This window comes from Urocampus carinirostris, chromosome 16 (assembly GCF_059441175.1).
Source record: "Urocampus carinirostris isolate Australia breed hairy pipefish chromosome 16, RoL_Ucar_1.0, whole genome shotgun sequence".
Lineage (NCBI taxonomy): Eukaryota > Metazoa > Chordata > Actinopteri > Syngnathiformes > Syngnathidae > Urocampus > Urocampus carinirostris.
Genome location: NC_142364.1, coordinates 28,250,974 through 28,268,707, shown reverse-complemented (window position 1 = coordinate 28,268,707; position 17,734 = coordinate 28,250,974). Strand labels below are relative to the sequence as shown.

At 38.1% G+C, this 17,734-nt stretch overlaps 1 protein-coding gene across 1 annotated transcript in view; it reads left to right on the top strand.

Annotated features, from left to right (window-relative positions):
- The window catches only part of LOC148350945 (uncharacterized), a 100,814-nt gene that overhangs the window by 41,437 nt on the left and 41,643 nt on the right, over nt 1-17,734 (top strand). Inside the window, exons 8-12 of the mRNA XM_088320147.1 lie at nt 5,652-5,696; nt 9,843-9,896; nt 10,127-10,171; nt 11,657-11,710; nt 15,280-15,324. Of these exons, the coding sequence (XP_088176273.1) occupies nt 5,652-5,696; nt 9,843-9,896; nt 10,127-10,171; nt 11,657-11,710; nt 15,280-15,324 (243 nt within the window). The remainder of the gene's footprint in view (nt 1-5,651; nt 5,697-9,842; nt 9,897-10,126; nt 10,172-11,656; nt 11,711-15,279; nt 15,325-17,734) is intronic.

The window sequence follows — 17,734 nt, the reverse complement described above, 5'->3', positions numbered from 1 at the left end:
CTGGCCCCTCCTCCAAATTATTTAACCTAATGCGGCCCACAAATCAAAACGTTTGCCCACCCATTCTGTAATACCACCTTTTCTAATGTCAGAGCCTGATGTAGTATTCTTGCTCAGTTTGTAACAGTGAACGCTTCCTTTACGATTACAGTGTTAATGGCGCAATTCCACATTGAAACATGCTTTGTCTTTTTGGGATTTCCGCGTCACACGGTTTAGGAAAGCCAGAGCACTGCTCTCCACCTCCCATGTTGTACACACCTAAACGCACACAGGCGCAAAACACGCACAAAGTAACTGAACCTCTTGCTGACAATCTGATCCAGGACGCGGAAATTCAACAGACCACCTCGCTACGGCTGCCGACACAAAGACAAGCCAAACGCCTTGGAGTTTTGAGTGTGATATTTGTTTCAGCGTGCTGCCGCCGAATGGCTTTTCAATATGTCTGGTCAGGTCACATAGAGGCAATGTACGGCTGAGCCAAACCTCACCAAGGCTTTACGAGTCGCGCATCTCACCTTTCTGACGCCGTGGCTCTTTCCACACCGTCTGTTCCCACCATCATTGTTTCCGGTTTATGTCTGTTCGGATGGGATTTGTCTCAAAACATCTCGTTTTTTGCTGACATACACCTTTTGTTTGTAACCAATCGCCTCTCAATAGTCATGCAATTTATTGCCTCTACAGTGTGGTGAATCGCTGGGATATGTTTCAGCTCAGTTTAGATATGTATCAGTTTTCACGCAACATCATTTTCCAAGGTGCGTCCACAGTGTTGTGGCAAAAGTCACCTGGCCTCTGTTTGTAGCTAACAGAAAAATACAGTTCTCACAATGTGCCATGTGTGGTCAAATCGCTCGTATTCGCAGTGTTCAATCCAGTTAAACTGCTTTAAATCTACCTTGTTAAAGCATATCTCTAGTCTAAAGTGATCCGCAAAAGGCATTAACCAAGTTTGCAGATGCTTGTAGATCCGTACAGATAAGTAGCTACAGTTGGTCTATAGCTTGGATGCTAATCCAGGAATGTATACTCCAATGCAGCTTATACGTCAGAAATGGGCCTTCCGGTCTTTGGTTGCTGCATGTCCACCAATATTTTTCAACTGAGGTAATACAAATAATCAGCTTGAGGCTGGTAGAAGCTGGTTACTGATCCTGGTGATTGGAATCGCTTGTATTGAGAGGCCTACTTAAGGTTTCTTCATTTTCCTCATGTCGAGGTTTTTGAGTTTTTCTTTGCCCTCATGTTGGTTTCAGATCAGGGGTTGGTGTAATAATAGTCTGAAATAATAGTCTGTGCAATAACCTGTGCAGCCCTTTGAGACTCTTTGTGATTACGGGCTATACAAATAAAAATGACTTGACTTCATATGACTTAAAAATAATGCAGAAGATGCAGCCCCTGAGTGTCCAGGCTTTTATTAATGAAGCATATCTTTTTTACAGTCAGAAAAACATTTGATTCCAAGCAGTGCCGGACCATATCAACGACTTTTAACTTCAAAGCTGAATCATATACAATTATTATTGTACTTTGTATGATATGCGTATGAAAACGGGACAACTATGTTGCGTGTGTCATTCTTCTTTGAGCTCTCAGTAAAATTGTGTTGTTTTCTTCAATCTGAAAACCAATGTCATCACACTGGTCAAAAACAACCGTTGTCGATGGATTTTTTCTTTTTTGGCCAAGTGTAACTTATGCATAGCACTTACTTAAAGTCTGGAAAATACTTTAGATAAATGATAAACTATTGTACGTATGCCATATGTTGTTCACCCGTACAGGCAGCTGATACTCTTCCTGCTTTGTTCATTTCTGATTGACTGCCTGGCTTTTATCCAGAAGAGTGCAACTCAAAATTCAGACTTAATTATCTGTGTACTGTTAAAACAATAGCTTGATTGTTTGAGCTGCAGCAAAAGGAAGAATGATACATTTCACTGAAATTTAACATCAGCTAATATAATCTAATTTTATGGTTTCTATTTACCCTTGTACAATAAATGCATGTGTTGTGGGAGTTGGGCATTTACCGCCACAGATCCATATCCCCTGCTTCAAGGGTTTTCTAATGATGCCGCCGTTCTCCACCCATCTGCGTGTTTACAACATTTGTATACTTCACAAGCATGTGCGTTTAATCATATCAACTGGCCAGGTAGCACCCCAGGCACAAACGCCTGTCCCCCTTCCCGTGCTGTCTGCCTATTCCTGCCTTCTTACCCTTACTCGGGCCAGGCTGATGCCTGACGGACATGTACTCAAGGGCAAACTAATATAGCTTATGTAGTTGTGCAAACGAGTGCATTTTACTCTTTAGGATGTGGTCCTGTGGTTGGCAGGAGCATCCGTTTGACCGCATGCACGCTCGTGCTCAGCGGAACATGTTGCCCTCAAGTCAAATAGTATCCTGGCCCAAAACTGGAGGCGGAACCACACTCATTGTTTTGCTTGACACACACGTATTTTGTCTTATTTCTTGTGTTGGCTTTTCTACTTTTCACATAATTAGAAAGACGGACAGCTGTGATAAGTGAAACTTTGCTCTAAAAAATGTTTCTGGCCTATAATTGGAGATTGTTACGGATTAAAGGAACAGTGTGTATTAGTTGTTGCCATATTGTGAATTTGTGTATTGTAACCGAAAATTAGTGCTTCAAAGCTCAAGCAAAACTTCAAACTATGGAGACTCAAAGTTACCAAACCGCACCATTTTTCTTCCATCTTTTCACAAAGTTTTCAGTATTTGGGGATAGCCTAAGCAGCAAGCTGGCAGACGATCATGTCAGATCTTTCTATTTGAGGCTCATATTATGTCAAATAAAAGCGAAACTCTCGACTTACGAGTATTTAAAAAATGCACATTTACACGGTAGTTAATGTATTTTTTCTTTTTTAAATCTAAATCAATGTTGTTGTTGTTATTTTTTTTCTTATTGAAGAAGTCCTTTACCTCTAGGAGGAGCTAAATAATACACACTGTCTCTTAAATGCCCTCCTGGATATTATACTGCATACACACACTTGGTGTTAATTAATCATTAAAATGTTAATTGAATTTTTTTGTTGATTATTTTAATTTGTATTCAGTTTGATTCGTATCCATTAACTCTTCCTATTAAAAGTGCGTAAACATACATAGGAAAAATCTAAACTTGCCTGGCTGCTTTTATTGATAGTTAAAAGGTTATTTATTTATTTTATTTCTTAATCCAAGAATTTCATCCCAACAAAAGGATGCATGAAGTCATGTAAGTAGTCCTTATTGTCATGAATGGGTAACTATGCAAAAACGTAAAATAAAATATGTTTAAAAAGATTTTTAAGTTGAGGAGCTGTACGCAATTTGGAACTTTGACACTCTCTGCTGCCATCTCTTGGCTTTTTGCATCATTGAATCAACCGCCACTGAATAAACTACTTGTGCTAGCCTATCACGCTAGTATTTAATTACTGGAGCAATCTTCCATAAGGTCCGTTAAGCATTTTGATTTCCAGTTGGTCGTCTCTATACTAGCACACTCTTTGTCCTGACTAATAGGTTGTTATTTGGCAACTGTTTGTTAATGTTAAGGAAAACATAACATGATGACAAGTCAAGTCATGTTTATTTGTATAGCTCTTAATCACAAAAAGTCTCAAAGGGCTGTACAGACTACCCATTTCACATTAAGTTCTGAAAACTTCAGGATTACTTTGTTTTTGCAAGTCTCTAACATTCATCTCTGATACGTGGCTAAAAATAGTATGATTAGATTAAATTAATGCCTTTTTATAAGTCATCAATATAACTGGAAGTCAGTCTAGTGCTTAGGATTCGTTTATCTCACCACGTGACCCGGCAGTAGTGAGATAAAAATTGACTGGTTAATAGCATGAGTAATTTCAAGGAGCTGTACGGAATTTGATACATTGACACTTTCTGCCGTCATCTACTGGCTGAAGTCATTATTGCATCCTTTGTGGGATGATTCATGATGCCCTCATTTTAGAAGCTTTTCCTTTTTCATGTTTCTTGGTGTTTGGTTTAGTGTTTGGACTCTACTAGAAGCAAGTCTTTTCTTACTTTCACTTTTTCATGCTACACTGACAAATATAAATTATTTAAAAAATCCTTCTGAAACGAGCATGACGTCACTCTCTAGCTCTCCCCCTGCACCATTCCTAGAACCTAATGTGTTTTGCCCTAAACAGCTTTGATAAAACTAAGACAAAAGCAGATAGATGCAGTGGGAATTAAAGCACAAAGACTCTTTGAACTGAGCTGGGTTTTGTTAACACATACCTGATAGAGAAATTATGTTATATCCAACCTTTTAAGGACACCTCAAACGACACCCTACACCTTGAGTGGAAGAAAACATTACATTTTCTCTGTACATCGCAATAAGGTATTATGACCTATCACGAGTGAGTCTGGAGCGTATCGGTGGTGATAAATGTGGTTTACAGTTCTAGTTGCCTAATAGTAAAAAAAGATTTGTGTGACCTACCAATGGGAAACATTAGATTTGATATATGCCAGCATTTCAAAAAGGGGGCCCATGTGTGCTAAACAAAAGAAGCTTTTTCGCAAAGGTTTAAAGCATGCACTCACACAATAAGGGCTATCCTGGCTCACTGTGTTACACCAGCCAGTTTGACATACAACCTGTTGATCTGTTGCCACCCTGCCTTTTGGCTAAATGAAACAGTCCAGATATGAAATACGACCAGGGCAGTTTAATGTTTGCAATAGAAGAATTTGACATATGCACAGCTCTGACTAATGCCAGCTAATCGGCTCAGTGCTAGATGATTGATAGCGTTGGCTGGTATGGCAGCGTGAGGCTATGACAGGGAAAAAATACGATTTGCTAAAGCCAAATAACCAAAGGTATTAAAGGTATTCCCAAACATTATTGTTTTTGTTTTTTTTCAATTAGGCACAGAACGGGAAGTGTTTCTCCCCACGATTGTGCAAATATGTTGCAAAGTATTCCACGCACTGGGGGACCCAAGAAATTTTGTCTCAAAGTTGACCCATCTGTTTTTTTTCTTGAATAACTGTGACGTCTTTTAAGAAACAACACTTTTAAATGAGAGCAACCTGTGTCCAATGAGATTCATGATGAGATTTTATGCATAAAACAATTAATATCTTCTCACATTTTGCATGTGTAAGACTTTAGCCAATACCTTTGAAGTTAAAGAAAACAAAAAAAAAAACATTTAAATACATGTATTTTGACACCATTTTTATATCCGACTTTGGAAGAGAATGGTTGAACAGAAGCTGCTTGAGTTAGGGACACAAAAAAAACTTTTTTTTTTCATATTCCAATTGTTTGGCAAGAGCTGATGCTACTCAGGCAGGTTTTGGCCATCATTGGAAAATCTGATTCCTTGACAGTGCCGTGAGATTTTCACTACTTACATGTGGCCTAAAACCACTTTGTCAGGCCAGTTGGTGAACATGCACAAACTCTTTGCTCATCATCTCTCCCATTGCGGGAACATATCCTCAGCCTTTACTACTTTCCGAGGTGTTTTATACAATGTGTGTACATTTTCCTTTCACCTGCCTATTTCCACTGCTGCATTCATGCTTCACATGTTCCACGTCTGATTTGTCTTTATTAATTTATTATTTTCGTCTTCAGGGACAGAAAGGTTACCCTGGTCCACCAGGACTCCCTGGAGAATCTGTGAGTATTTCTCAATTTTTTCCTCCTTTATGATCCTTTTGTAGTTACATCTAATTCGAAATTATCCAGCAAGTCAAATATTCTTTGATTTACATTTTTAAACTTTAAAATCATTCTTTGCATGTGTCTGTGTCCAGTGAATCCCGCGGGAATATATTCTTAATGTATGCACATATTTGATAGATGATTCAAAGTGTGTTTGGATCAAACAGTTTGTCATTATCTATTTAGTTTATTAGAAGAAAATACCAGAACTGTAAAATTACTTTTACTTTATACCTACAAACAATACATATACACATATATAATCTATGTTCTATGCGAACTGCTGTTAGGTAAGAGCAATTTGAGGACAGTACTGATCTGCATGTTACTGATTAATATCATGTGATAGTCCAAACAAATGATAACATTTAGAACCTAAGTCAATGAGGGCCATCATCTTATTATAATCATTTTAACCGATCTTTCAAGGACCACACAAAATTGTGTTAGGCCTATATAAAAAACTGTCTAATAAATGAAACATTTGACACATATATTTCACCAGGAAAAAAACTAAAAGGTTTTCCAAGAAATAGGCTACTGATTTTGTCCTGAAGTAAATTTTCTTACCAAGAGAAGCGTTACTGGTAACTATCAGACCAAATTAATCCGTACAGTTTCAGACCGGCTTTATTATCAATGAGAAGAAGCTCAAGACATTGCTCTGGCTTATCCTATATAAACGGTACTTGACGGGACATAGTCGACAATGGCACTCAGAGTTAAAAATGATTGATATAGTGAGGTTCTAAAAGATGTTTCTACCTCAATAGTAAACATGACCATATGAAAATAGCTCATGACAGCTAGGAGAGTGAAATCTGGATTGCTCTCCAGCATATTAAAAACAACATTGCCAAATAAAGATAAACAGGAACAGAAATAAGACAACATTCACAGCTGTTTGCCTTTTTCCCTGCATGATTTGTCCGCATTTAACTCACTGAAAAACTGTCCAACAAAGGCCTTCCTTTTACAAACAGGAGGATATCTGCTGGCTTTGACAGAAACAGCATACTTCAGGGAATAGCGTCCTAAGCCAGCAGTCTTCAGGACTTATTAGTCATGCTAATGGCGGTATCGAACAAAGGTCTTAGTATGTAACAGTGCAGTGGAATACTGAAATACGGGCCTGTGAGTGGTTCAGGGAGTTCCCAAACTTGTCATCATACATGTATCTTTGTAGCGTCTCGTGGTCGCATTTTCAAATGCACTAACTTTTCCACCGCCGGCGGATCTCTTGAGTCATCGTTAAACCTGAGCATAAATTGACTCGATTGTAGCACTCAGTCAGCCGAGTCAGTTTAGGAGCACCCAGTTTAGAAGCTCCCTCTGAATCCCATTATGTAGTATTTTTCATGTAGGAGAAGATTATTTTTAAAAATGGTACCGTATTTTTCGGACCATAAGGTGCACCTAAAAACCCTAAATTGTGTATGGAACAATATTGGAAATGCATAGTGGTGTATTGTGATGTTTGTGCAAGAACTGATCACTCGATATGTATCGCTGACCAATATTGCATACCAGTGGTGACAATGGGGATCGAATCCTAACCACCAGGCTACTAGGGACATTGATGACCAAGGAAACAGTAGTAAGTCTTATCTTATCATCACACTATTTTTAGTCACAGTATTATATATCTGTATAATTTTGTTTCACTTTTTCTTAGCTCAAACTAAGCATTGTAAGTGAAAAAAGTTGTTTAATGCATGCGGCCATGCATTCATTTATACAATTTTCAGATGACGGAATTCCTTCTTACAGTGCCTTTTTCCTTCAGTCAGTTCCAGAATCACGTGTCTTCGTAAAGGCTTAGGGGGATTTAATACTGTATTTCTGTGGTCCTCCACCTTTTCTATACCATTGATTGGTTCAATGTCTGACAATATTATTGCGACCCCGCACAATGATAACATCAACAACGTAGTACCGTAACTTAAAAGGAGGATCAATCAATGCACAAATATGGCACATCCTTAATTTTGGGGCAATACTAGCCTCTACTGTAGTTTTATTTCTGTAAAGATAATGGTTTGGTGCACCTTATATATGAAAAGTGTATCACAAAAAACTAATATTGCGTAAAACATGGTACCTAATAAAAAAATGAGATAAATAACATTGAAAATGTAGAGTACACAGTTTTATGATGATGATAGTTCATACCAGCGACTTGAAAGGCAATTCACTTGTATCCTAAGGCACCACTGTACATACAGTAGAGTCTTATTTAAAAAAAAAAATCGATGCCCAACAAAAGACCGATTGACCTTGGTCAACCAAGTCCTAACTCAAGGCATGTTTTATTTATCCAAGGCGGAGAGGCAAGTGCCGCATACGGCTGCACATCCCAAGCGTTTGAAAGGAACTTATACATAAGCTCACTTGCACTTGGGCACAAGTCGTCTCTGTGCATGTTTGTCAGCGTCCTACGCCCTGTTGGGATACCACATCCTTTTTTCCGAGGGCACAAGTTTGGAAACTTGAGTGAAACTCTGGATTGACGAGACATGGAGTCTGATTTTCTGGGGAAGCAATTAAGGCAGGGGTCGGGAACCTTTGACTCCAAGAGCAAATATATTTATACATATGTATATGTAATGACCTTTCAATATACAGGATTCATAGGGACTTACAACCAAAACAGGGTCTGTTGGTGTAACACTGTGACTGTGAACTGTCGTTAAAACTCTGCCCTATATATTGTGGACCAAACCAATAGTATACTGTGATGCGTTGACTTTCGCATGCACTTAATTTGGAAATATACGGACAAGATTATCATGGCCTTATATTATCTCCAAGCCAGATGTACTTATGCAAGGCACCATATCTGGCTTGTGAGCCATGCATTCCTTACCCCTGAGTTAAGGCATTTTTGTGATTGATAGGCATTACTATTGGGATGTGCATGCTGTTATGTACTTGTAAATGTAAATTTAAATGGTGTGCACTTATATAGCGCTTTTCAAGTTACTGAAGACCTCTCAATGCACTTTATGATATTCTTCACACACTTACCAATTCACACACAGTCACACACCGATAGCGGCGTCAGCCATGTAAGGCAACTACCTGCTTACCGGGGGCATTAGGGATTCAGTGTCTTGCCCAAGGACACTCTGACATCTAACACGGAGAAGCTGGTAACAAAAGAGATCTTTCCCTGAAATAGTGTCACTTTCAGACTAGGTTAACTGTTAAATAGTACATAATAACATTTTTTTTTTAAAATACACTCCATAAATAAGGTCTAATCTACGTTTATGTATAATGTCAATAAAATATATAAAAAATAAATATATACAAAATTCCAGATCTTTGAGGATGAACCTCACTTTTTAGCTAAGCTTTGGTAAAAAAATAAAAATAATTTCAATCTAAATCCAACTTATCTTTGTTTGAAACTCAGCGAACAGACCATTACCCATTCCATCTGTACCACTAGTTCTAAAAACATCTTTATCCCAAGTCTTTACTACTTTTTAACCAATTTTTCCTCAATTATAGTGCTCTATTGGTTAGGACTTGACGCTCTCTGCCTCGATCCGGGTTCGATTCCTGTTAAATCCAATGTGTAAATGTGGTCAGCGGTAATAATCAATCATTGCTGTAAAACCTTGTGTACAACACGCACCCAAACTTTGAGGTTCATGGTGGGTCAAAAAATGCACATACTGTATACACAAAGAAATACAGTTCAAACAACAAAACAAGACAAGTTTTTCATCTTTCTGTGCTGCCCCGTACCAAATGAAGCACGGTCCGGTAATAGCCAACCGTTAATTTCATATATGAAGTACACTTTGTTGTATTTTAACACTACAGTATTTTGGAGTTTCTTGTCAGGTCAGCAATTCAGAGTGTTGAATTACTTATTTAATATGTAAACATTAAATAAATTAAAAAGGGGGTCAGTTATCTACTGCGGTTCTCCTCAATTTGAGTGTTTTAATGTTTAAGCAATCAATGTAACATATGTGTTACCACAATTACAAACATTCTTCCCACTTCAACTTCCATCTTCTCCCATCTCTCCCATGCACACTCCTCTCCTCTTTCATTCTTTCTCTCTCTCTTCTTTTTCCCCTGCAGGGAGAGCAAGGTCCAATCGGAAGCCCAGGTGCCAAAGGTTATCCTGGCAGGCAGGTGCAGTAAATCCTCTGCTGTGACTGGTACAGTTTTAGTCAGAGTGCAATTAGCTAGTGTTTAATTGCCGACCTTGTGTGTGCAAGTGTGTACTCGTGTTTGTGTGCTTGTGTAGGTAAACACAATTTTGTATGTATAAATAACGCAACCTAGTTTATTACTTGCTTTTTTTCCATATTTTGTTTAGACCAAGTGCTTAATGACTAAAATAAAGAATCTCCCATTTGCAGGGTTTACCTGGGCCAGTCGGACCAGTAGGGCCTAAAGGCGTGAGGGTATGTTGTATTACCACAACTGATTGATAAATACTGTACATTTCATTCTTACGGAAGTACTGACATTTTTGCTGTGGTACTTATAGGGGGGGGGTTTGTAGTTTGTTTTAAGTCCATCCAGAAGTGGCCAGTCATTGGTATGTTTCGTGCACTCGTATGAGTACAGTGTGCACATGGGTGCCAAAACTATCTGAGAGGTTATGTAATGTATCTCTCTGCACACAAAAGTCCATTGACACAGCACCAGCATAACACTAATAATAGTTATGTCAACATTGTGTTGCTATTTTCGGGCCCATGCGGAGAAGGCCTGCTGTCAATAATGTACACCATCCAAACAGGCCTGCTTCCGCTGGACCAAATAAGACAAACACACGTATAAACTGATGTTAATGTTCTAATAAAGCGTCTTTATCAGATCTGTTCGGCATCTTCTAAAGCTTCCCCCTGCCCCCACCAGCTGGAATTTCCTGTTCTAACTTTGAATGAGGCCCTGCTTTTTTAAGCAGGCATTTCAATCCTCTTTCCCTTTTTTTCGTCACCTATCCCTTAGGAATTGGCCTGTCTCAGATTCTCACCAATGATAACCTTTAGCAAGATTATTTTCAAATGTTTGAGTTAATTAAGGTAATTGTTCTTTTTATTGCACACTCTATTTGAAAATACAAGAAAAAAAATAGTGACTTTATTCTAAAAAAGATTAATGTGTCCAAAAGTCTATATTGTATTTCTTACAAAAGGGCAACGACTATCACTATCTTCTTCAGTTCCTTGTGATTAGCTTCAAACTTTAACCAACCACAAAAATGCAAGCAATTGATAATATCATCTGACAACATAGTAAATAAAATATGCAAATAAGTTCTGGTTCCAACATTGTATCATCCCGTGGCTGCAGTCTTTGACTACAGAAAGTCCTTCAACCTACGTTCCTGTCTTTTCCAGGATGGATTGGTGGCACTCTCCTCAATCTGACTGTATTTGATTAATTTATTCTTATATAAGTAACGTTTTCTAAGCAGCCTTGGGATATATTTTCTCTGTTTTGTCAGTTCTGCAGAACTCAAATCAACAAAAAAAAAATCAGATCAGTTTCATCGCAATTTCAAATCAAGACTCTATGGAACACATTCAAATCGCCAACTTGCCCATTCTTACGAACCACACGTCATCTTCCGCTGTGGCTGTTTGTGTTGTGGTGTTTTTGTCTCTTTCTCTTTGCATAGTGTGACATCTGGGCCGTATTCAGAGATCCCTGGCGTGAGGGTATGTGCCCTTGGACTACATCGTGGAAGCCAGCACCATGCAGTCCATGGGCATATACACTTGCCTCATGGCTTGGTTCTTCACGGAGGCCCTCCCCTCATGCCAATCCTTCAGGGCCAGTGAGCTCCCTTTGCAATGTTTGTGTTAAAATAACTCACTTAAAATCCTCTCTTTCTCTTGTTTGTTCTCTCTTTTTCTCTTTTATTTCTTGTCCTGCAGGGTTTCATTGGAATCCCTGGGGTTTTTGGCCTCCCTGGGCCTGATGGAGAAAGAGTACGTACTTGCCTTTTCTTTCCTCAGTATTTGTAGTTTAACGTTCCGCCAGGTGTCAGCTGGGATGGGCTCCTGCATCCCTGGGACCCAAGTGAGGATAAGCAGTTAGAGAGTGAATGAATGAATAAAATAATACACCTCTTTATTGCAGAAGAAATTTGCATCACCTGTCTTAGGTGAAAATCTGCAAACTAAAGTGAACTAAAGTTGATACATTTAAAATAATTGAAACAGAGTGTCAAGGGCTCTCTCTAGATCAGACCTGGGCACTCCGGTCTTGGAGGGCCGTATGTTCTGCATGATTTTTGAGGTTTCTCTGATCCAATACAGGTGATTCCAATCACCAGTATCGTTAACGAGCACTTGCTAGCTTGCTAACGAGGTTATAATTTGTATCACCTGAGTTAAAGAAGAGCAAACTTCAAAATCTGGCAGGACGTATGGCCCTCCAGGACCGGAGTGCCCAGGTCTGCTCTAGATGGTGCAGAAGCACAGTGAAGAAGCAGAGATTAGTACAACTAAGCGGCTGTCCTCTATTAGGGTATGGTTCGTCACACAGATAGGCAGGCAGGCTAGAACTCATTGTGCAAGATGTGACGCAGAATCCATTCTTGAAGACCAACTATTGATGCTTAAGTTGTACTTTTCCAAGAGAAAGACCAGAGGCAATATGAACCAAATGGTTGATTTATAACAAAGGTACACACCAAACCATTTTTATTTTCTTTACAGCCAATGTTGTGTCTTGTATTTACAACAGTGCCAATTCACTCGGATGTTGTTAGTTTTGAAAACACATTTGATCTTCCTTCCCCGAAGTTCCTTAAGTAACAAGGGATCTCTAAACACAAAGCAACTAGCAAACTTTATTACATACTCCAGTGGTTTGCATCAGCACAGGGGAGCAAGCCTGTCATCAACTCCGTACATACATGAAGGCAGTCTCACTCTGTAGGAAGAAATCCACATACCTTATAGTAGTTGATGAATAAACATGACAACAACTTGCATAATGTTAATATTTTGAGATGAAACTGTTTTTGAAAGATCTTGCTTTTGATCTTTAGAGGCCTAAAACAGGCAATACCTGGCTACTGGGGATATACACGTTAGGTAAAAGTCAAGTTTAAACATGCCAAGACGAGCGCTTTACCTCCTGAGCTACTGCCACCTAACTAGCATAGGAAAAACATTTTTTATTGTCTTACTTAATGAATGTGATTTATGCACTGCGTCTTTTAAATAAAAGCATTAATAGATAGCTAATCCTCCATTTTGAAAATAAGCCTATGCAGTGAAAGAGCATTACTGGGTGGCTTGGCTTTTTGTTAGCTTTGTAATACTATTATGAATTATATTGTTTGGGGATGAGTTGAGCGCTATATCAGAATCCTTGGTCTCACTATCACCCTCTGTCATGAGGCAAGAGAGTCGCGTGCCTGCATCTGTAGATGCTGAGCACAGTAATATGTTTCATACTATTTGTATTATTAATGTTCATAATATAATGTCAAAATTCAGCAAAATCATAAAATTATGAAGTTAAATGAAAAAGAAGTTTAACATTTAATAAACGTGACCAAACTATTATATACCAAATCGATGGTTTAAGCCATAAATCAAGCTTGTTATCAACATTAGTAATATTGTAATTTTGATCATAACTGTTTTAACTGTTATTACCGCTATTGTTGTTATTGCCATAATTACTGGTGTCTGAAGGACATTTAGTGATAAGCAGCATTACAGAGTTAAAAGATAGGTAAATCTAATAATTATTCTAGTATCACTATAGCTATTGTGATGGTGGTTATTATTATTATAACTTATGTGACTATAACTGTTAATATTATTCCTAATATTAGTATTAATGGTATCCAAATAATGTTAGTGAGCAGCCTTATACAATCAAAAGATGGGTCAAGCTAATAATTAAGCTTGTTGTTATTGTAACGATTATTTTGATACTATTATTTTTGTTCTTGCTACTGTTATTTTTTTTGTCATCAACTTTATTACTATTATTGTCATTGTTATTATACCGCTGTCACCATTCAACTATACAAAGTCATTACAATCTAGATCTAAATTTATAAACAGACCAATGAGGTGAATAAATATGTTGGTGATTATGGTGATTAACTAAATGGAGATACAATCACATAGAAATAACTTTTAATAAGAACACAAAACAGGCATTACTGCACATTTTTTAGTTTGGGGAGACAAATGGCAGTTTTGATGCTGGAGGTATCTGGCTCAAGCTCCCCTACCTTGTCTTTTTAATGCAAAGAGTAGGACACTCAAGAACGGTAGTCATACTTCCTGGGGGCAGGCCCCCTAAGGCAGCAGGTCCAAAGACACTTTGTACGATGGGAAACACACAGCACAGAACAGTCAGTTGTCACCATGAGCACCAATGGGAATTGTTATTTTAATAGATAATCTTTTTATATAGTATCCTGAGAATGGATGGAGACAGCAATGATAATGAAAGTGGTGGTGGTGGTGGTGATGATGATCATGATGATGACTGAGTGACTTTGCATCCACAAAACTTATGTAAAGTCAAGTCATTTTTATTTGTATAGCCCTTAATCACGAAGAGTCTCAAAGGGCTGCACAGTTATTACACAGACTATTATTTCAGACTATTATTACACCATCCCGGGTAGCACGGCATGTGTGCGGCACAGTTCTAAGGTCTTGGGAACCTCCTGTGTGGGTTTAAATCCAGCTACCGGACTTACTGTGTGGAGTTTGTATGTTCTCCCCGTGCTTGCGTGGGTTTCCTCCCACATTCCAAAGACATGCATTTCAGGTGGATTGGCCGGTCCAAATTGTCCCTAGGTGTGAATGAGCGAGCAAGTTGTCCGTCCCTGTGTGCCCCGCGATTGGCTGGCAACCAGTTCAGGGTATCCCCTGCCCACTGCCCGATGGGCTCCAGTACCCCTGTGACCCTACTGAGGATATGCGGTGCAGCTAATGAGATGAGATGAGATTACACCATTCCTTGATCTGAAACCAACATGAGGGCAAGGAAAAACTCAAAAACCTCGACATAAGGAAAATGAAGAAACCTTGAGAAGGGACCGCACATGTGGTAATCCCCCTTTCAGGATGACCAGGCTGCAGTGGATGTTGCAATTACAAATAATACAGAGATATTGTCAACAAAAAATATAGGTTATTCATATGCTATAGAGTAGAAGTGTGTGTATGTAAATATGTATATTCTTGAGGTGATTGTCATATGTAAATACACAGGATATTTAGCTGAAAGACACAATTATTAAAGAAGTGGGGTAGGCTCAAATAATCATATGCTTCTTCCTATTCCTTTTCGGACATGTTACGTTCACATAGTTTTGTTCTTTTGACTTGTTGTTTTATTTTTGTTTTAACAGGTTCGACAGTTTAATTCATTCAACCATTTAATATATTTTTATTTTTATGTATCAATGATGACTAAATGAACATAAAAACTTCATTTATAACTGTTGAAATAATTTCTACCGTTACTTTTTCTAACTTCCTTAACCTTTCATCTCTCTCACTTTTTTTTCCAGGGCAATCCAGGTGAACCAGGCAAGAGGGGCAAGATGGGTAGGCCGGTAAAGTTTTGTCTCAACATACTTTACAGACAATGTAAATGTTTAAGTGTGCTTGGCTAATTTGGCAGACAGTCACACGTGTCAGGCAACAATTACTTTTAATCTGACTGGGTCTTCGGCGGTATTTAATACACTTTAATTGTGCTTCGAAGGGTACAAAGTTCTGCGTGTTACGTCATTATCCCACCCTGTAATTCCAGCCCTGTCTGAAGGGGTTAACTGGGGTCGAGTCCCAGCAGCCGCACGTCAGGGTCGTGTTTGCAACAAGAAAAAGGCTTTTGTTGGGAGTAAAGGGGCTCCAGGCCGTCTGGAGGAAGCAGTTGCTTTTGCTCTGTGTGTGTATGTGTCAGATAGATCACTTTGACAGCAGCTTTCAGGATTTTTCGAACCCTTAGACGTGCACCATCGGACCATTCAGCAGATGTTTTTGTTAAATGGGGTGTTTATGGGGCAAAATATATCCACTTGTGAGCTTCCTTTTTAGCTGGTAATTGCCACATCCGCCAGACTGGACATTTTGTTTTTTGGAAATAGAACATTTTTGAGATTTGTCAGAATAAATGTATAAAAACATAAATACTTACAAATGTATGCCGCACAAATGAATGAATAAATACATATTTCACGTGATACCTAAATATACGACATAAATGCAATTTATTCATATCTTCATTCATGTTGTCATTTTTTTATTTACTTATTTATTCACGTTTGTATTTTTTCATGTATTTTGTCATTTACTGTATTTCAGTATGTATTTTTTATTTAATTTGTAACAACAAAATCTTGTTCAAACAGTGGGTGTGAAAAACTGGCTGAGCTTTTCACCTATTTGATGATTAGTGTAGTAGCCAAATCGTTCATCACTAACCAACCAATAAGTGAATAGCTAAGGCAACTGGGCCGCCTCTTCATTTGAATAATGTTTTGTTGTGACAAAAGACACAACAAAATACATGACAAAATAGTCTGACGTTTTAAGTAGCCTACTTAAGATGTGTGTAGTGAAGCCACTTCATAAGCTTTATAAAAGTTGAGTGTAGAACCTAACATTCTTTTGAGGAGGCAAATGTAGTTTTGATTTCAAATGACTGATACTGTACATAGGAAAATATAGTTTCCTCTATTTTAGAATCTTTATTTTATTTTCCTTTGAATTAAAAGGGTAAAGTGTTTCTTGTTAACACATACATGTCCTACCTATAAAATTGCATCATAAGAGCTTGTTGCTGTTCCATTCATTCAAATTCCTCCCCCATAGCTATGTAGGCCAGCTTTGGGTAAAAAACTCCCTGGCTGAAAAAGGGGTCATTTTGGCCCTGGCTGTGGCCCTTTTCAGATTTGATTTGCCATTCCTGACTTGTAGAATAACGAGATTGATTTGAATAAAAAACTTGCCTGTAAGGCACATTTTTCTTTCATGCCTCCTAAAAATAAGGTCCAGATACATTAAAAATGTGCTTTAGAACAGTAGCAAATTATTTATTACTCTTCTGATACTTGCACAATAAAGCAGAATAAATTATGGTCGTTTAACCCCAGCATTCTAAAACCATGTTTCCAAAACATCAATGCGGTCCTTTTAACTTGGAAAGCACAACAAATGTTTCTCGACCCACTTTTTAGAGGGCTTTCTGCTGACTGGATATAAAAGCAGAGATTTGCTTAATCCTTAATGGACAGTGTTCAACTAATAGCTTCAAGTGCTGTACTTGGAATGGTCTTTTTTTCCACCTTACATTTGTCTTTTACAGCACTTGTGACAGCGGCGTGAGTCATATTTTTTTTGCGGGTGAGCTCTATGCGTCATCCATGCTGAGTGTTCTCTGGTCCAAATGTTCTTAGTTTTTTCGTCTGTACGATGGCAATTAATGCTGACACAGCAATGATGCATTGTCAGAACATTCTCAAATGGAGGACAAGCGATCTCTCAAGTATGGTTGCATAATAGTTTTCTGTTTGAGTAAGATAAACTCCCATATAGCAGTTTAAAATCACCTGTAGATGTCATAAGATGGCACCTCACATAATAAAGCTCCTTTTTTACTTCACAATAGTTTCTTAGTAGGTCTAGCACAGGGGTGGGAAAACTTTGTCGCCCGGGCTGCAGTGGGTTTAAAACATATGGCTAAGGACACTATAAGATTTGTTTTTATTAACACGTTTGCATGCAGTCATCTACATGCTATATTTCATTTCTAATTTTTTTTAAATAGATCAATTTCATCAAATTGTTTTTGAAAGACTAACAATAAAAGCAAAATTATATATATTAGGTCCTGTTTAAAGGACTAAATTTAAACATTGGGTGTATAGTAATTTTGTTGGATTACTGTAGATTTTAGAGTTTTTTCTTTAATATTTTTAGTATATCTCTTGTAGTACTTCTAGGATAACTGTAGCAGTATTT